General features: G+C 42.7%; 1 protein-coding gene across 2 annotated transcripts in view; it reads left to right on the top strand.

The window, feature by feature from the left end:
- dpy19l3 (dpy-19 like C-mannosyltransferase 3) overlaps positions 1-21,773 on the top strand; it is an 81,230-nt gene that overhangs the window by 884 nt on the left and 58,573 nt on the right. Inside the window, exons 2-3 of one of the 2 annotated variants that reach the window (XM_059651700.1) lie at positions 147-277; positions 15,212-15,336. In XM_059651700.1, the coding sequence (XP_059507683.1) occupies positions 184-277; positions 15,212-15,336 (219 nt within the window). In that variant the 5' untranslated portion in view covers positions 147-183. Of the gene's footprint in view, positions 1-146; positions 278-15,211; positions 15,337-21,773 lie in introns of those variants that run through there. The other variant, XM_059651701.1, reaches the window with a different exon arrangement.

Raw genomic sequence — 21,773 nt, forward strand, 5'->3', positions numbered from 1 at the left:
CACACAAACGTGAAAAAGCATTTTAGTTGTCCATGAAACTAATTCTTGATTATAATCAATTGAACGCAAGTACAGTCAATGCACAGCTGAAATGGAAGTCTTTGTGTTGAAGTATAATTATTAGTATTTATAATCACTGTTTTTAGGGATCAGTAGTCTCTAAGAAGCTGTACGATTTAAACCATGACGATTTTGAAACGAAGAAAGACTGTGAAAGGCACTGAAGAACATCCAATACAACAGGAGGATGAGCAGCCTGAAACAAAGCCAAAAACTGGTAAGCTTTCTACATGTGGATGGAAAAGTTACAGGTTTTTTTAAATGACAAAAACCATATTTTAGAAACTGTCTTTTTGCTAAAGAGTAGAGATAATGAGCCCTGGAGTGTGCTGTAGAATAGAGAGACCTGGGGTACAGGTAACTTTTATTGACAGTTACATCACAGGAAGAGAGTGATTAAGAAGGTGCTTGGGATATTTGCCTTAGTAGCTCAGATCATTGAGTATAAGAATTGGGATATCATGCTGCAGTTGTACAAAACAGTAGTTAGGCCACTTTTGGAGTACTGTGTACATTTCTGGTCACTCTGCCATAGGAAGGGTATAAGTAAATTGGAGAGGATGCCAAAAAGATTTGCGGTTGTTACTGGGACTAGAGGGTTTGAGATATAGGAAACAGACCAAATCCCTTCAAAATATGTTAAAAAGATAGCCTAGACCCTGACTTTTTCTTTTTTTTGATGGTAAGTGTAAGGCATTGCATTCAAGCTGCCATTCAATCGGTCAAACTATTCCAACTTTAGGCAGACCACACTTCATTTTAAAGGTAGTGTAAAAATACGGACAAAATTTAACAAAAAAATTTGCTTAAATGTGACTGTCGAAATGCTTTACAAAATAATATATTAACTATTACTAGTTAACTGATCTAGATAATGATCTGGATGAAGGGACTGGGGGCATTCTGGCGAAGTTTGCCGATGATACAAAGATAGGTGGACAGGTAGGTAGTACTGAGGAGGTGGGAAGCTGCAGAAAGATTTAGACAGTTTAGGAGAGCGGCCCAGGAAATGGCTGATGAAATTCAATGTGAGTAAATGTGAAGTTTTGCACTTTGAAAAAAGAATACAGGCATGGACTATTTTCTAAATGATGAGAAAATTCGTAAAGCAGAAGTACAAAGGGATCTGGGAGTGTTGGTCCAGGATTCTCTAAAGGTTAACGTGCAGGTAGAGTCTGTAATTAAGAAAGCAAATGTAATGTCATTTATCTCAAGAGGGTTGGAATATAAAAGCAGCGATGTGCTTCTGGGGCTTTTTATAAAGCTCTAGTTAGGCCTCATTTAGAATACTGTGTCCAATTTTGGGCTCCACACCTCAGGAAGGACATACTAGCCCTGGACCGTGTCCAGCAGAGATTCACACAGATGATCCCTGGAATGATAGGTTTAATGTGTGATGAACGGCTAAGGATCCTGGAATTGTACTCATTAGAGTTTAGAAGGTTGAGGGGAGATCTAATAGAAACTTACAAGATAATGTATTGCTTAGAAGAGGTGGACGCTAGGAAGTTGTTTCCGTTAGGCGGAGAGACTAGGACCCATGGGCACGGCCTTAAGATTAGAGGGGGTAAATTGAAAACAGAAATGAGACGACATTTCTTCAGCCAGAGAGTGGTGGGCTTGTGGAATTCATTGCCACGAAGTGCAGCGGAGGCTGGGACGTTGGATGCCTTCAGGGCAGAGATCGATAAATTCTTGATCTCACAAGGAATCAAGGGCTACGGGGAGAGTGCAGGGAAGTGGAGTTGAAATGCCCATCAGCCATGATTTAAATGGCGGAGTGGACTTGACGGGGCGAACGGCCTTACTTCCACTCCTATGTCTTATGGTCTAACTGTTCCCTTCACGATCTGCTACTCTATCAATCTCAGTGTCATCTGCAAACTTGCTAATCAGACCTCTATAACTTCCTCCAGATCATTTATGTATAACACAAACAACAGTAGTCCCAGCACGGATCCCTGTGGAACACCACTGGTCATAGTTCTCCATTTTGAGAAACTCCCTTCCACTACAACTCTGTCTCCTGTTGCCCAGCCAGTTTTCTATCCATCTAGCTAGTACACCCTGCAGCTTCACTTTCTCCATCAGCCTACCATGGGGAGTCTTATCAAACACCTTACTGAAGTCCATGTATATGACACCTACAGCCCTCCCCCCCCCCCCCCACCATTTATCAGCATTGTCACCTCCTCAAATAATTACATCAAGTTGGTAAGCCATGACCTTCCCTGCCCAAAACCATGCTGTCTATCACTAATATGCCCATTTTCTTCCAAATGTAAATAGATCTTATCCCTCAGTATCTTCTCCAGCAGCTTCCCCACCACTGATGTCAGGCTTACTGGTCTATAATTTCCTGGATTATCCTTGCTACCAATCTTAAACAAGGGGACAACATTAGCAATTCTCCGGTCCTTTGGGACCTCACCCATGCTCAAGGATGCTGTAAAATCTCTGTTAAGGACGCAGCTTTTCTTCTCTTGCTTCCCTCAGTAACCTGACATGGATCCCATCTGGACCTGGGGAGTTGTCCACCCTAACGCCTTTTAGAATACCCAACGCTTCCCCCCCCTCCACCCCTCCTGATGCTGACTTTACCTAAAATAATCAAACATCGATCCCTACCCTCAACATCTGTCATGTCCCTCTCCTGAGTGAATACCGATGCAAAGTGCTTATTAAGAATCTCACTCATTTTGTCTGACTCCTCGCATAACTTCCTTCCTTTACCCTTGAGTGGGCCAACCCTTTCTCTAGTTACCCTCTTGCTTCTTATGTATGAATAAAAGGCTTTGGGATTTTTCTTAACCCTCTCTGCTAAAGATATTTCATGTCCCCTTTTAGCCCTCTTAATTCCTCGCTTCAGGTTGGCCCTACTTTCCCGATATTCTTCCAAAGCTGCATCTGTTTTCAGTCACCTAGACCTTATCTATGCTTCCTTTTTCCTCTTTGTTAGTCTCACAATTTCACCTGTCATGCATGGTTCTCTAATCTTGCCCTTTCTATCCCTCATTTTCACAGGGACATGTCTGTCCTGCAGTCTAATCAACCTCTCTTTAAAAGCCTCTCACATTTCAAATGTGGATTTACCCTCAAACAGCTGCTCCCAATCGACATTCCCCAGCTCCTGCCAAATTTTGCTATAGTTGGCCTTCCCCCAACTTAGCACTCTTCCTTTACCACCGCTGTCATCTTTGTCCATCAGTATTCTAAATCTTACAGAATTGTGATCACTATTCACAAAGTAATCCCCTACTGAAACTTCAGCCACCTGGCTGGGCTCATTCCCCAACACCAGGTCCAGTATGGCCCCATCCCAAGTTGGACTATTTACATACTGCTCTAGAAAACCCTCCTGGATCCTCCTTACAAATTCTGATCCGTCTAACCCCCTAACACTAAGTGAATCCCAGTCAATGTTGGGAAAATTAAAATCTCCCATCACCACCACCCTGTTGCTCCTACGTCTTTCCAGAATCTGCCTATGTATTTGCGCCTCTATCTCATGCTCACTATTGGGAGGCCTGTAGTACAATCCCAATATTGTTACCGCACCCTTCCTATTTCTGAGCTCTGCCCATATTGCCTCACTGCTCGAGTTCTCCATCGTGCCCTCCTTCAGCACAGCTGTGATATCCTCTTTGACCTGTAATGCAACTCATCCACCCCTTTTACCTCCCTCTCTGTCCCGTCTGAAGCATATATCCTGGGATATTTAGTTGCCAATCTTGCCCTTCCCTCAACAAAGTCTCAGTAATAGCAATAACATCATACTTCTCGGTATTAATCCAAGCCCTAAGTTCATCTGCCTTACCTACTACACTTCTCGCAATAAAACAAATGCACTTCAGACCACCTGTCCCTGTGCGTTCCATCTGCTCCCCGTCTACTCTTCCCCTTCATCACACTGACTTCATTATCTAGTTCCTTATAGGCTTTAGCTAGTACCTCCTTACTGTCCACTGACCTCCTCATTCGATTCCCATCCCCCTGCCACATTAGTTTAAACCCTTCCCAACAGTGTTAGCAAAAACAGCCCCTAGGACATTGGTTCCTGTCCTGCCCGGGTGTAGACTGTACAATTTGTAAGAGTCCCACCTTCTCCAGAACCCATCCCAATGTCCCAAAAATTTGAACGCCTCCCTCCTGCACCATCTCACAAGCCACTCATTTATCCTGCCTATTCTTTCATTTTTACTCTGACGAGCACATGGCACTGGTAGCAATCCTGATATTACTACCTCTGAGGTCCTACTTTTTAACTTGTCTCCTAACTTCCTAAATTCTGCTTGTAGGACCTCATCCTGTTTTTAACCTATATCACTGGTGCCTATATGCACCACGTCAGCTGGCTGTTCACCCTCCCCCTTCAGAATGTCCCGCAGTCGATCTGAGACATCCCTGACCCGTGCACCTGGGAGGCAACATACTATTCGGGAGTCTCGTTTTTGACCACAGAACCGCCTATCTAATCCCCTATGACTATATTTCCACTCTTTTTCCCGACGTTCTGTACAGCAGAGCCAGCCACGGTGCCATGAACCTGGCTACTGTTGCCTCCCCCTGGTGAGCTATCTTCCCCCAATAGCATACCTGTTTTAGAGGGAGATGACCTCAAGGAACACCTGCACTGCGTTCCTGCTTCTTTCTGCCTTTTGGTCACCCATTTCCTTTCTCCCTCAGCAATCCTAATCTGCAATGTGACCAATTTGCTGAACATGCTATCCACAACTTGCTCAGCATCGCGGATGCTCCAAAGTGAGGCCATCCACAGCTCCAGAGCCATCATGTGGCCTAACAAAAGCTGCAGTTGGACACACTTACTGCACATGTAGGAGTCAGGGACATCAGCCGCGTCCCTGAGCTCCCACATTGAGCAAGAGGAACATAACGCGGGTCTAGGACCTCCTGCCATTTTTACTTTTAAGCTTAACTTAGTCCAACTATAAAATCAAATACTAGATAAATGAAATGAAAAATATTTGTCCAAAATCACTCTACTTAGCAGCACACAATTTAAATAACAAGAAAACACTTACCTTATCAACACAGCAGAGTCTCTTTTTTTTCTGGTCAGAGGAGGAGGGCGGGTGGGAGACACTACATGTGTAGTGTCTTGGGTTTAGCCATTGCCCGAATATATCAGTTCACTTACATTCTGAGACCACAACTTGACCGCTCCCACTCCGCTCTGCTGCCAAAATGAAGAACTTACCTCCCAGCAGGTCCCTGGTCCTCGCTGTCACTGGTCCCGCTGCTGCTGTCGCAAACTATGGAGCCATCTGTAGTATTGTCACACTGGATAAACCGGGGCTTTTTTCATTGGAGTGTTGGAGGTTGAAAGATTTACCTTGTAGAGGTTTATAAAATCATGAGGAGCATAGATAAGGTGAAGAGCAAAGATCTTTTCTCTAGGGTTGGGACTTCAAAACTAGATGTCAAAATTTTAAGGTGAGGGGAGAAAGATTTAAAAGGGATGCGAGGGGCAACTGTTTCACAGAGTGGGTCATTCTTATGTAGAATGAACTGCCAGAGGGAGTGGTAAATGCAGGTACAGTTACAACATTTAAAAGACTTTTGGACAAGTACATGAATAAGTAAGGTTTAGAGGAATAAGGGCCAAATGCAGGCAAATGGGAATAGTTTAGTTCGGGAAACTTAGTTGGCTTGAATGAATTGATGGTTCTGTTGCCATGATTCTATGGCACATTGAGAAGAATAATCAATCACCATCTTGGTTATAATTATTGACGCCGCAAGATCTTGTAACAGCATACTTCTCCAGCTCTCTAATACGTTGTCAGAAGGGAAGGTTGAAAAGAGAATGGAATTCATAAATGTGCTCAGCAGTCAGTATTGCAGTAATTTTTTTGTATAATTTTTTTTTATTCATTCACGGGATGAGGGTGTTGCTGGCCAGGCAGCATTTATTGCCCATCCCTAATTGCCCAGAGGGCCATAAAGGGCCAACCGCGTCGCTGTGGGTATGGAGTCACATAAAGTCTAGACCAGGTAAAGATGGCAGTTTCCTTCCCTAAAGGATATTAGTGAACCAGATGGGTTTTTCCTGACAATCAATAATGGATTCATGGGCATCATTAGATTTTAATTCCAGATATTTATTGAATTCAAGTTCCACTGCAGTAGCGGGATTCAAATCCAGGTCCCCAGAACATTGTCTGGGTCTCTGGATTAACCGTCTAGTGGTAATACCACTAGGCCATCACCTCCCCGATCTACAAGGGAAAAGATATTCCTGAACATATCTAGTAATAATGAAATATGTCAGTTGATTTCAATATGGCTGAGATTGTTGGGAGCAATGACGATAAATAACATGATTAGGTATAAATGTAAGAATAAAAATAGAATAAGTTATTGACAAGATTGGGCAGTTTTTAAATAAAAATGAGCTAGTGGATTTGAAGTGAAGTGAGAAAATGCCATTATAATGTCGATTTTTTTTTAAAGTGGGATATAAAAAGACAGATTGTTTTAAATTTCAGAATGACTTTAATTGGGAATTTACTAATAAACAAAATTGAAGAAGCAACATGCCATTGAAGCTGTACACCTGAAAACTAAACAAAATGCTGGAAACATTTAGAAAATTAACTTTTCTGGTTGATGTTCTTTCACAAAAAAGCCTGGGCTCCTATGAAGGATTTTTGATTTGAAATACTATGTTAATAGAGTAAAGAAGAGGCTGTTTGACCCATCAAGTCTATACTGCCAAAAATGTACAATTACCTACACTAGTCCCACTTTTCCATGCTCTGCTGACAGCCTTGATTGTTATGACACTTCAAGTGTTCATCCACATTAAGATTGTGAGGTTTCCCACTTCAACTACCCTCTCAGGTGGTGCATTCCACACCCGCACCACCCTGAGTGAAAAAGCATTTTTCTCAAATCCCCTCTAAACCTTTCAGTTTAAATCCTCCTGCACTGCCACAATGATGCCACCCGAAGGTTGCAGGAACAGCAACTCATATTCCGCCTGGGAACCCTGCAGCCATATGGTATCAATGTGGACTTCACCAGTTTCAAAATCTCCCCTTCCCCCACTGCATCCCTAAACCAGCCCAGTTCATCCCCTCCCCCCACTGCACCACACAACCAGCCCAGCTCTTCCCCCCCACCCACTGCATCCCAAAACCAGTCCAACCTGTCTCTGCCTCCCTAACCGGTTCTTCCTCTCACCCATCCCTTCCTCCCACCCCCAGCCGCACCCCCAGCTACCTACTAACCTCATCCCACCTCCTTGACCTGTCCGTCTTCCCTGGACTGACCTATCCCCTCCCTACCTCCCCACCTACACCCTCTCCACCTATCTTCTTTGCTCTCCATCTTCGGTCCGCCTCCCCCTCTCTCCCTATTTATTCCAGTTCCCTCCCCCCATCCCCCTCTCTGATGAAGGGTCTAGGCCCGAAACGTCAGCTTTTGTGCTCCTGAGATGCTGCTTGGCCTGCTGTGTTCATCCAGCCTCACATTTTATTATCTTTAAATTTACACCCCGTTGTTTTTGATTCTTTGATTAAGGGGAACGGATGCTTTCAATTCACACTATCCATGCCCCTTATAACCTTCTATATCTCTAGCAGGACTCCCCTCAACCTTCTCAGCTCCCAGGAAAATAAACTGAGCTTATCCAGCCTCTCTTCATAGCTGAAACGCTCCATCCCGGGCAACATCCTGGTGAATCTCCTTTGCATCCCCTCCAGTACAATCACAACCCACCTGTAGTGTGGTGACCAGAACTGCACACAGTACTTCAGTTGTGGCCTAGCAGAAGTTATGTACAGCTTCAACATGGCCTCCTTGCTCTTGTCATCTTGATAAGACATTAAGATATAGGAGCAGAAGTTAGCCCACTCAGCCCATTGAGTCTGCTTTGCAATTCAATCGCGGCTGTTAAGTTTCTCAACCCCATTGTCCTGCTTTCTCCCTGTAACCTTTGATCTCCTTAACAATCAAGAACCTGTCTAGCTCTGTCTTAAATATACTCAATGACCTGGCTTCCACAGCTTTCTGTGGTAATGAATTCCATAGATTCACCACTCTGATACTATCAAAATTGGCTTTGCCCAGTTTAAATTTTTAACTTATGAAACAGGCCAGTTGTTTTCCTATAACTATTTTTAAAACTATTAGAGTTCTAATCGCTAGTCCCAAAGCGCTCCCACTAACACCTCAGTCCTGCCTTATTTCCCAAGAAGAGATAGAGTTTTGCCCCTTCCTTAGTAGGGTCATCTACATGTTGATAAAAGAAAATTTGCTTGAACGCACTTATCAAATTCCTCCTCATCCAAGCTTTTAATGTTATGGAAGCCTCAGTCTATGTTTGGAAAGTTAAAATCCCCTGTATTATAACCTTAATATTCTTCTGGCTATCTGCAATCTCCCTGCATATTTGCTGCTCAATTTCTTGCAGACTGTTGGGGATCCTTTAGTACAATCCCATCAAAGTGATCACCTCCTTCATATCTCTCAGTTCTACCCATATAGCTTTGCTTGATGACCCCTCACAAATAACCTAAGTTCTTACATGAGATCTTCCCTGAATAACAAAAAATCACTCCCTCTCCTCTCTTGCCTCCCCTTCTCTGCTTCCTATAGCATCTGCACCCCACATTGAGCTGTCAGTTCTGTTCCTCCACCGTTTTCCTGCAATAGCTATGATATCCCAGTCCCATGTTCCAATCCATGCCCTGAGTTTATCTGACTTATCTGTCAGGCATTTCAAATAATACAGTTTAATTCATCAGTGTTCCCTTGCCTTCTGCCATGCTTTTGCCTACCTTATCTAATTAACTTGCTCTCTTTAACTTCTGAACCAGCCTTAACCTTCTCTTGTCCCATTACTACTTAGAGTTCCACCCTCTTTAGAGTAGTTTAGAACATAGAACATAGAACATAGAACATAGAACAGTACAGCACAGAACAGGCCCTTCAGCCCACAATGTTGTGCCGACCATTGATCCTCATGGATGCACCCTCAAATTTCTGTGACCATATGCATGTCCAGCAGTCTCTTAAATGACCCCAATGACCTTGCTTCCACAACTGCTGCTGGCAACGCATTCCATGCTCTCACAACTCTCTGCGTAAAGAACCTGCCTCTGACATCCCCTCTATACTTTCCACCAACCAGCTTAAAACTATGACCCCTCGTGCTAGCCATTTCTGCCCTGGGAAATAGTCTCTGGCTATCGACTCTATCTATGCCTCTCATTATCTTGTATACCTCAATTGGGTCCCCTCTCCTCCTCCTTTTCTCCAATGAAAAGAGACCGAGCTCAGTCAACCTCTCTTCATAAGATAAGCCCTCCAGTCCAGGCAGCATCCTGGTAAACCTCCTCTGAACCCTCTCCAAAGCATCCACATCTTTCCTATAATAGGGCGCCCAGAACTGGACGCAGTATTCCAAGTGCGGTCTAACCAAAGTTTTATAGAGCTGCAACAAGATCTCACGACTCTTAAACTCAATCCCCCTGTTAATGAAAGCCAAAACACCATATGCTTTCTTAACAACCCTGTCCACTTGGGTGGCCATTTTAAGGGATCTATGTATCTGCACACCAAGATCCCTCTGTTCCTCCACGCTGCCAAAAATCCTATCCTTAATCCTGTACTCAGCTTTCAAATTCGACCTTCCAAAATGCATCACCTCGCATTTATCCAGGTTGAACTCCATCTGCCACCTCTCAGCCCATCTCTGCATCCTGTCAATGTCCCGCTGCAGCCTACAACAGCCCTCTACACTGTCAACGACACCTCCGACCTTTGTGTCGTCTGCAAACTTGCTGACCCATCCTTCAATTCCCTCGTCCAAGTCATTAATAAAAATTACAAACAGTAGAGGCCCAAGGACAGAGCCCTGTGGAACCCCACTCACCACTGACTTCCAGGCAGAATATTTTCCTTCTACTACCACTCGCTGTCTTCTGTTGGCCAGCCAATTCTGTATCCAAGCAGCTAAGTTCCCCTGTATCCCATTCCTCCTGACCTTCTGAATGAGCCTTCCATGGGGAACCTTATCAAATGCCTTACTGAAGTCCATATACACCACATCCACAGCTTGACCCTCATCAACCTTACTAGTCACATCCTCAAAAAACTCGATAAGGTTTGTAAGGCATGACCTACCCCTCACAAAGCCGTGTTGACTGTATTTGATCAAGCCATGCTCTTCCAGATGGTCATAAATCTTATCCCTCAGAATCCTTTCTAACACCTTGCAGACGACAGACGTGAGACTTACCGGTCTATAATTGCCGGGGATTTCCCTATTTCCTTTCTTGAAGAGAGGAATTACATTTGCCTCTCTCCAGTCCTCAGGTACGACTCCAGTGGAGAGCGAGGATGCAAAGATCTTCGCAAGTGGCGAAGCAATTGCATTTCTCGCTTCCCAAAGCAGCCGAGGACAAATCTGATCCGGGCCTGGCGACTTGTCAATCTTAATGTTTGACAAAATTTTCAGTACATCAGCTTCCTCTATCTCTATCCATTCCAGCATGCACACCTGCTCTTCAAAGGTTTCATTCACTACACAGGTCGTTTCTTTCGTAAAGACAGAAGCAAAAAACTCATTTAGGGCTTCCCCTACCTCCTCAGGCTCCACACACAAGTTCCCTATGCTATCCCTGATCGGCCCTACTCTTTCTTTGACCATTCTCTTATTCCTCACGTAAGTGTAAAATGCCTTTGTGTTTTCCCGGATTCCTTCTGCCAAGCCTTTCTCGTGCCCCCTCCTGGCTCTCCTCAGACCATTTTTGAGCTCCTTCCTTGCCTGCATGTAATCCTCTCTAGCTGAACTTGACCCTAGCTTCCTCCACCTTATGTAAGCTACCTTCTTCCTTTTCACTAGAAGCTCCACCGCTCTCGTCATCCAAGGTTCCTTTATCTTACCCCGTCTTGCCTGTCTCAGAGGGACATATTTACTCATCACTCCCAACAACTGTTCCTTAAACCATCTCCACATGTCTATAGTTCCCTTACCATGGAACAACTGCTCCCAGTCCATGCTTCCTAACTCCTCATGAGTAGCTTAAGTGAGTAGTTTAAATCCTCCTGAGTAGCTCTAGCAAAACCCTGCCGCCAGGACATTGGCCCCTCTCTTGTACAAGTCACTTCTGTCCAAGAAAAGAGCCCAATGATCCAAAAATCTGAATGCCTGACCCCTACACTAGCTCCTCACTATGCATTCATCTGCCTTTTCCTCTTATTCCCAATCTTTCTAGTACATGGCACAAAGAATAATCCAGAGATTACTGCACTTAACGTCCTGCCTATCCCCCTAAATTTACTCTGCAGGACCATATCCCTTTTTCTACCTATGCCATTGGCACCAATGTGTACAACGACCTCCACCTGCTCACTCTCCCCATGGAGAATTTGCTGCAACCTGTCCGAGGTGTCCTTGACCCTGGCACTAGGGAGGCAACACACCATCCTGGAATCTTGCTTATGGCCACAGCAATGCCTATCTGTGCCCTGACTAGAAAGGCCCCTATCACAATTACTTGCTTGAACTTTGCTGTACCCTGCTTTTCAACAGAGTCAATCATGACACCAAAGACCTGGCTGCTGCTGCTATTTTCCCTCGATGGTATCCCTGCCCCAAACTGTATTCAAAATGGTTTGTCTGTTTGAGAGGGCGAAAGCCACAGGAGATTCCTGCATTGATGAGTGATAATGGGAACTGCAGATGCTTGAGAATCCAAGATAATAAAATGTGAGGCTGGATGCGAACCGAAGGTGGAGAGGAGAGTATAGGTAGGGAGGGATAGATCAGTCTAGGGAAGATGGACAGGTCAAGGAGGTGGGATGAGGTTAGTAGGTAGGAGATGGAGGTGCGGCTTTGGGTGGGAGGAAGGGATGGGTGAGAGGAAGAACAGGTTGGGGTGGGAGGAAGGGATGGGTGAGAGGAAGAACAGGTTAGGGAGGCAGTGGGTGGAGTGGAAGAGCTGGGCTGGTTGTGTGGTGCAGTGGGGGGAGGGGACGAACTGGGCTGGTTTTGGGATGCGGTGGGGGAAGTGGAGATTTTGAAGCTTCAAAATCTTCCCTTCCCCCACCGCATCCCAAAACCAGCCCAGTTCGTCCCCTCCCCCCACTGCACCACACAACCAGCCCAGCTCTTCCACTCCCTCCCCTTCCCCCACCGCATCCCAAAACCAGCCCAGTTCGTCCCCTCCCCCCACTGCACCACACAACCAGCCCAGCTCTTCCACTCCACCCACTGCCTCCCTAACCTGTTCTTCCTCTCACCCATCCCTTCCTCCCACCCCAAGCCGCACCTCCATCTCCTACGTACTAACCTCATCCCACCTCCTTGACCTGTCCGTCTTCCTTGGACTGACCTATCCCCTCCCTACCTCCCCACCTATACTCTCCTCTCCACCTATCTTCTTTTCTCTCCATCTTCAGTCCGCCTCCCCCTCTCTCCCTATTTATTCCAGAACCCTCACCCTGTTCCCCCTCTCTGATGAAGGGTCTAGGCCCGAAACGTCAGCTTTTGTGCTCCTGAGATGCTGCTGGGCCTGCTGTGTTCATCCAGCCTCACATTTTATTATCTTGGAGTCTCCTGCATTACCTGCCTACATCTCCTGGAGTCACTCATCTACCTGATATGTTTAAATCAAATCACTGGTCCTATATTCCAATAAATACAGGACCAATGTGTCCAGCCTTTCCATATGAGATAAACCTTCTATCGCAAGTATTAGTCAAGTGAACCTTTTGTGATTTTTTTTTTCTATTGTGGTTATGTCCCTTAAATAAGGAGAGAGAAGCAGAACACAGTACGTCTCTTCCAGTGAAACCATAGCAAAATTATATTATGTTCCAGTTTATATTTTGTATTCCATTCATATTTTTACATGTCATCTCCCTCACTATAAATGACAACATATCATTTGCTTTCTTAATCCCTTCCTGTCAATGCCTGTTAACTTTTTGTGATTCATGTTATCAGGACACCTAGATCTTTTTGTGCCTCAGAGTTTTGAGGTATTTCTTCATTTAAGTAACATGCTGCTTTTGTATTCTTCCTAAGTGGACAAGTTTACATTTACCCATATTCTATGTATTTGTCAATTTTTATTTTTGCTCAATCACTTAATCTTAAGGAAAAGGCAGAAGATTGGCATGAGCTATTAGAACCAGTGCTGACAAAGTGGGCAAATGGCTTCCTGCGCCCATGACGTTTTTTTGGCTTAATTCTTCCCTTTTCAGACTCTATGTTCTCTTCCCAACTATCTTGATTGCATCAGCAAATGTATATACCTTGCATTTAGATCCTTCATTCTAGTCAACCTGAAAATTCTTTCAATACTTCCCACTGCCTTAGTAAGAAAAGGAGATATTCTTAGTTAGCCATGAGCTGGCAGGCAAGTTGGGGCTTCTCCCATGTCTATTCGCAGTTCAAGATTACAACATGCGCGTAAAAGTGATTTTGTCATTGTAACTTAGACAGACTTCTTCAGTGAAATGTAACACCACCGTCACAAAGCAAATGTGGGCAGGTGCATTTCACTGAGAAGGCTGTGAATAGTTTGTTCATCATTCTTGGTTGATATGTGATGAGTGATAATTGAAAGGAAAACATTCAGGATTCTATTAAAAGTGCATGTCTGTTTCAGAGCTGGACATGGATCAGCGTTATATTAGCTTTGTCTCCCTCTTATAAAGGTAGCCTAAGTAATTACAGGTAATTGGTTTGAAATCTGTGCTTGGGGAAGAATTTAACAATCTTTATTTAGAGAATAAGTTATTAAACAAGAAGAGAAAACAATTAGAAATGCCAATACATATTTCCGTAAGAAGATATAAGCCTGATAGTAACTCGAAGCTGTAAAGATTTGTAGAGGTCTGTCAGACAGAACCTATGGGATTCTCAAATTGGAGCAAATTTAAACACCAGTTTGATTCCTTTCACAGTAAAGCAATAGGTGAACAATTGGATCCTAGATATTATAAACAAAGCTAATATTGGAGTAATTGCGGTGACTAGCAGCCATGCATCTAAGATGCATACAACTAAATAAATATGAGGGAGGAAAGAATGAAAGACTATGCTGAAATGGTTACATGACATCAGTTATGGAGCATAAAAACTGGCATTGTCTTTTGAGTTGAATGCCCCTGATTCTGTGCTATAAATTCTATGTCAGTGTATGTGTATATGTATATTTGTACCATCATACACCTTGCGTGTGTCGAGGATTGTACACACGCAGAGTCAATTTGCTCTGTGCCCTTTATCTCCCAATTTATCCACAAAGTTGAGCTCCTTTCCAAGCCATTTGCTACTTTGTCTGTATTTGATGACATATTTTGACTGAAACTAATATGTCTGTGTACTGGATTGTTGCCAATGCACGAAAAAAGTTTGCTTTTCACTATATTCCAGATAGCTTTCCGTGTCTTTATTCCCTCTGTAATCACCAGGCACCACTTCTTTCTTTCTCTTATTGCTTCCTTGAATACCATATTTAAATTGCAGTGCTGCTTCCTAGGTTTGACAATGTTAATGGGTTCAGCTTAATGAAGTTCCATCACTGAAGGTGCTACTAGAAAATTTGCTATTCCTTCACATTACTGATATACAGAACATCCAGCTGTTCATACAGGCCAACGTTACACTATCAGTTTTCTGGACTATGACAATCTTTTTCTGACGTGATGAAAGATCCACAATTAGAACAAAGCTGCAGTCAACTTGTTCGACAGTTGCATATGTATTCTTTTTCATTGCTGCTGGAATTCATCTCTGGCTGCAGGGAAAATTGGGAATTATTTTACGTAAAAGTAATGTTGCAATATAAATACCGAAGATACCTGAGGATGCTATTATCACTTGCTTCTCCCAACAATTTTACTGAGTTGCATATGACATTTAAAATCTTGCCTCCTATTTCATTGATTGTGTTTATACTTTCCTTAATAACTACATTAATTATTTGCTCAAAGTCTAGCTATGACTGGCCTTCAATTAATGTTACATCCCGTTATAACTAGGATTGGTTTAGTTTTAGGGTCCCCAGTCCTATCTGTTCTTGGAACAATGCACAAAATACACTGAAATAAGTGTTTGAACAGTTGGGTTTTTTAAGAATTTTTAATAATCAAGTGTATAATTCCATAGGTCCAGTGGTATTGAAGAATATAACTTTCATGGTTGGTGGATTTATGGCAATTTTCTTAGGACTTCTAACCTCAGTTTATGTTGCAACTTTGCACGAGAATGATCTGTGGTTTTCTTCAATTCAGGTAAGAGGCTGAAATCAGTTAATAATGTAAAGTTAAATGAATGAACAAAATGGTATTGAGGATGGTCATTTTTTTTTAAAGGCAGTTGTTTTGATTTTTAATTTTCTTCTCCTAGATTGTAATTTGGCTTAATTTTTTGCATTGAATGTTTTATGTACTGGGAATCTTGTCCGTTGATAACATGTATACTTGTAAGTGAAATGTTATATTGAGCTTGAATCATTGCAGATTGATCCATAACATGCCAAATATGGGCAGCTTCAGCCATTATAGTCAGCATGGATTTCTGAAGGGTAGATCATGCCTCACTAACCTTATTGAAATCTTCGGAGAGGTGACCAAACATGTCGATGAAGGTGGAGCAGTGGATGTGGTATACATGGATTTAAGTAAGGCGTTGATAAGGTTTCCCATGGTAGGCTCTTGCAGAAGGTAAGGAGGCATGGGATAGGGGGAACTGTGGCAGATTGGATTCAGAATTGGCTGACCCTTAGAAGGCACAGGGTGGTAGTGGACGGAAAATATTCAGCATGGTGCTCAGTAACAAGTGGTGCCGTCACAATGATCTGTTCTGCGTCCTTTTCTATTTGTGATTTTTGTAAATGATTTGGATGTAGGAGTGGAAGGGTGGATTACAAGTTGGCAGACGATACGAAGGTGGGTCATGTGGTGGACAGTGCGGAGGGCTGTTCTAGCTTACAAAGGGACATTGAGAAGTTGCAGAGCTGGGCTGAGAAGTGGCAGATGGAGATTAACCCTGAAAAGTGTGAGGTGATTCATTTTGGAAGGACAAACTTGAAAGGAGAAGACTGGGTTAACGGAAAGATTTTTGACAACGTGGAGGAGCAGAGCGATCTTGGGGTTCATGTTCACAGTTCCCTGAAAGCTGCTACTCGGGTGGATAGTGTTGTTAAAAAGGCATACGGTGTGTTAGCTTTCATTAATGGAGGGATTGAGTTCAAGAGCTGTGTAGTTATGTTCCAACCACACACAAGTCTGGTTTGGCCACATCTGGAGAATTGTGTCCAGTTCTGGTCGCCTCATTACAGGAAAGATGTGGGAATCTTAGAAAAGGTGCAGCGGAGATTTGCCAGGATGTTGCCTGGAACGGACGGGAAGGTCTTACGAGGAAAGGTTGAGAGAGCTAGGGTTTTTCTCTTTAGTATGACGAAGGATGAGAGCTGACTTGTTAGAGTACAAAATGATCAGAGATATAGATAGAGTAGACAGCCAGAGACTTGTTCCAAGGGTGGAGGTAGCTTTTACGAGGGGACATAGTTTTAAAATGAAAGATAGATATTGGGGAGATGTCAGAGGTAGGTTCTTTACTCAGAGCGTGGTCGGGGCTTGGAATGCATTTCCGTAGAGGGTAGTGGAGTCAACCTCATTAGTGGCATTTAAGCAGCTATTAGATAGGCATATGGATGATAGCATAAGGTAGGGTTGGAGGTTAGATAGACCTTAGGTTTAGGATAAAAGTTCGGCATGACGTTGTAGGCCAAAAGGCCTGTACTGTGCTGTACTGTCCTATGTTCTATGTTAATATTGATTATAGGCTAACTAGGTGATTCTACACAGGGGATTAAAAACATATAGGCAGCCTTTTTGTTTATTTTCTATGTTTTGTGTTTCAAAAATTATTTTTAGTAGTCCTCCTTGCTTTAAATTTTTTATTTTACTCTTATGCAGCTAAAACTCGGTCAAACTGAAGCACCCTTCTCTGCCTGTGTTAATTGTGTTTAATTGTAAATGGATGGTTGGCAAGAAATGGGAATTCATTTGAGATCAAAATTGTTGTTGGGTCAGGAGATGTAATTTTTCATGTTAATGTGTATTAAAAGATTGGCCATAGTTCTACACTTTATTAACCGGCTTTCTGGAATAGAACATGTAAGTCTAAAGATGAAGATTAGAAGTTGAGTAAAGAAATTAGACAGAAACTCCATTTTAGGTGGTGATTGCTAAAATTGACAGAACACAAGTGTATATAATCAGGGTAAGATTACCTTTTCAGTGTTCTCAGCTTGAACCACGCATACAGTAGAAGGAATAAGTGGCTCAGTGAAGATGGGCTATGTCCCTACCAAGAAGAAAACAAGGTACCGCCTTGGCAAATTTACTTGTTATCAAAAGTAAAGTATCTTTTGAGCTGGATGATCATCAATTGGCTAATGGTAAATGTTGCTGTTTTCTGAGTTTTCGAGCGAAATATATTAAGAAAGAAGACCTGTTAAAAGCCTATAAGGCATAGATAGCCTTTGAAGAACATGGGGAAGACAGATGGTCATTCCAAGGTGGAAAGTATTATGGATTTAAACAGATTCTGTAAAATATTAAAGAAGTTCAAGTTGGAGATCCCCGGATTAGTATGCTGTTAAAATTGATGGATTCTGCTGAGTTATCTCATGTACAGGCTCCTGAATCAAACTGGTGTTTGATTCCCTGAAAGTAAAATCTTGTTGGCTCAGATATTTACTGCCTTAAAAGTTCCTGTTGAACTAATCATTCATTACAGTTTTTTTTAAACAAATGGGATGGTGCGACGAGTAGAAAATTCGCTAATGGCTAGCTGCTGGATGCAGGACTCACTGCAATGGGATGATTAAAAAGAAAGACAGTATGAGGAACAACCAACCTCAGCAAATTTGGCTACTCTTGCAGAATACAAAATGAGCAATAATAGGCAAATGAATCCCCGGAATACCCAATGAACAGTTAATGGATGCTTCAAAGCATGATTGTGATGAATTGCCTGAAGTAGAGAGGCAAAGCTCTTGAAGTAACACAACACGACAGTTTCAAAGGCACCAGCAGCTTTACATGAATCTTGGCTGCTTTAACTGTGTGGTGCTGGACTGGGCTTGTTCTTCAACTGTATATGGACAGTTCTGTCAAAATGTTACTTTAACTTATTAAGTAGTGACTATAACAACAAAGTTAAAAGCTATAGAAAGACTACTTATTTTAGATTTGATGATGACAACATTCTCTCTCCTATTGATTTAACCTACTCCGTTTTTTTTTTACCAAAGACACGCAGATAAAATTGAGTATGGCACATGATAACACTATTATTTTCAGTATCAGTGGATCTGCAGTTTGCCCAGTCAGACCATTATTGCGTTCCCTTAAGGGAATCTGATGTTACAAATCAGAATAATAGACCAAGTATTAATGGCATTATGTGACGGCCTTCAGAGAAGAAAGAAAACTATTTTTTTCTTCTTCAAGTTGCATTGACAATTTAGTTACCCTGATTGTCAAAGGTTTCTTCATTTTCTTTGCCACTGATCATAAATAGGTCTATAATTCCCTGGACATGTTCTGTTCTCCCCTTAAATTACTTTAGCTATTCACCAGATCTTTGGCTGTTCTCGTTTTTCGAACAAATTATTCAATATACGTACTAATTCCTCTGTTTATTCCTTCCCTGAATTCATTTATAATATGCAATGCAATCCATCTGGACCTAGGAGTTACTTCTTCTGAGTTACATAGTTTATTCAATACATTCACTTGTGTCTAAAATACATTTATTTAATTGCTCTTTTCATAAATGGGGAAGCAAAATAATTATTAAATATTCCCTGTCTCTTTGGTGTCACCGCTAAGATTATACTCTCTATCCCTTCATAGTCCTACTCCCATTCTTCCTATTTTGCTGTGTTTATAACACATTTTATCACTAGTATTTTGTTTTGGCTTCCTCAGTGTTTTAACCTTTGCCATTCTAATTTCTTTTCTTTAACACTCCCCTTCTCTTTGAGGACCATATTCTTCTTACATTTTGAGCACTGTATTAAAAGCTTTCCACTGTTGTGCATTGTTTTTTATCAATATGACTGCTCAGGAAGGACATACTGGCCCTGGAGCATGTCCAGCGGAGATTCACATGGATGATCCCTGGAATGATAGGTTTAACGTATGATGAACGGCTAAGGATCCTGGGATTGTATTCATTAGAGTTTAGAAGGTTGAGGGGAGATCTAATAGAAGCCTACAAGATAATGCATGGCTTAGAGAGGGTGGACGCTGGGAAGTTGTTTCCGTTAGGCAGGGAGACTAGGACCCATGGGCACAGCCTTAAAATTAGAGGGAGTAAATTTAAAACGGAAATGAGATGACATTTCTTCAGCCGGAGAGTAGTGGGCTTGTGGAATTCATTGCCACGGAGTGCAGTGGAGGCCGGGACGTTAGATGCCTTCAAGGCAGAGATCAATAAATTCTTGATCTCACAAGGAATCAAGGGCTACGGAGAGAGTGCAGGGAGTGGAGGTGAAATGCCCATCAGCCATGATTTAAATGGCAGGGTGGATTTGATGGGCCGAATGGCCTTACTTCCACTCCTGTGTCTTCTGGTCATTTTATTTTCCCAAGTTCTATTCTCGGCCCCTCAATATCAGTTTAACAACAGAAAAATCAAAGAGATAATTGAAATTCTGCAAAGTCTTTTAGCTGATCACCAATCTGCAGTTGACAGTTGCCCTGATTTATAGGCAGTTCATGTAAAGAATTTACTCAGGATGATTTGAGGGAATGACTGGAACATAAATTGGCATATCTGCTGTGGTGCGAAGAAGAGCAGCAAAGATGGCCACCAGGTAACTGCACAGCTGATGGTGATGACATCCCTGTAGCCAGAGGGCTCTGCCACACTACTGGTGTTTTTGACCCCGTCACCCTTACTCACTCATATCAGGGTTAATGATCTACCATTCTCATTGTTGTTTCTAGCATCTTTCTTCATTCATTGTGTCTAATCCCAGCACCCCTACACCACTAATCTTGCAAGCTTTCTGCACTGCATATTCACTCACATATGACATATCACCACTCTCCCCTCACCTGCTGTAGCACCAGCAGATCTGCCAGCCACTTTCATCTCAATAAATCCATCTCTTTCTCATTCCAAGAGAAATGACGAGAATTTCCTTGCCCAACAGGAAAGGACTGTGACTGATCAAGTGGTGATACCGAGAATCATCTTGTCGTTTCGTCCATATAAGATTCATTGTCAAATTCTGTGTTGCCATTCCATTACCATCACTCTGAGCATGGCCCAGAATGCATTCAACCTTCTATGCCTGTTCCACAATTCATTCTGTGTCTCATCTCCTGCAGGCACCAGTGGCATCTGCATAGTCAACACCATCAAAAGATGAACCCTTCAGGATACCATCTCCTCCTCCATGTCTGAGGAAGAGGCTGTAGATCCCTCAGAAGTAACACCAGTAAAGCTGTCTCATGCATCCTCCATCAGCTCAGATACTGACACCATGGTAGGTCCTTTAGCTACAGCAAATTTGGGGCACGTTCTGGTGGGCACATTATGGCCACATCTCCACTGCTGGTCAAAGAAGAAACAGTCCGGGTCTCTGGCACTCTGAGGATTGCTAAAGACGAAGCACCTGCACAGTTCCAGGCAATAGACCATCAATAACTTTATTCAGATGCACCAGCTGAAACAGGAACAGCAGGCAGGTCTGTTGGAGGCACTTAGGGAAATTGACATGAAGTTTGAAGGAGTCCACCAATGCATTCGGTACTGTTCTACCTCTAGTTGCCTCTCTGGATAGATTGGCGGCTTCCAGGTCCAGTACGCTCTGTGTTCCAGATATACACGCAGACCTGCACACCATGCTTCCCTCATTCTAGCTGCAGATACTGAAACCGAAACTACATATAGTGGGAGTGAAAGGAAAAAGAAGACCTTTGAGGGCATATATATGGTATGGTGTGTCACTTCATTGTACTTTCTCACATTTGAAAATACATGTTCATTTGTCATCATCAGCTGTGTGAATGAATATAATTTTAGCTACAACTACAAAAAATGTGTAGAGGCTAGCCATCCTTAACACTTGACAGTGTGCTAACTTTTCCATAGCATCTGTTCTGTACGAAACTTCATAATTGAAAAAGAGAGTATCAGATGCTATGGAAGCTTCCATCTGTTTGTAACGTTAACTTATAATTAATATCAACTGCATAGAAAGAGCAATGTATTAAGCTGTACTTGTAGTTGGGATTACACAGGGGATGCTGGCCTCAACAGCACCAAAACATTTATAGTCAATGAAAGATGACTTCATGTAGTTCCATTTCATTGAACAAGGTTCACAAAGAGGTCCTGCCTGTGTTTTCTTGGCCAGTGCTACTGCACCGTAGAATGCTGAAGATACCATTCCATCTGCAGAATGTTCAGCTCTTTCAGCACAATGCTACAGATCTCTCAGATCGTCGTCATCATCCATCACACAGCCTCAGTACATCCTTCAGTCGTCCAGAACAGACATTCCAGGATTAACTGGCGTCCTTTGTTTGCACAGTAGTGTCGTGAACCTTCACACATTGATCGCCACTTAAATATTATGGCTTGTGCTTCTAACTCTGTAGAAACCCAACAATCCGTTTTCTTACTTTTTTTTATTGAATGT

Source organism: Stegostoma tigrinum, chromosome 16, assembly GCF_030684315.1.
Source record: "Stegostoma tigrinum isolate sSteTig4 chromosome 16, sSteTig4.hap1, whole genome shotgun sequence".
Taxonomy (NCBI): Eukaryota; Metazoa; Chordata; class Chondrichthyes; order Orectolobiformes; family Stegostomatidae; genus Stegostoma; species Stegostoma tigrinum.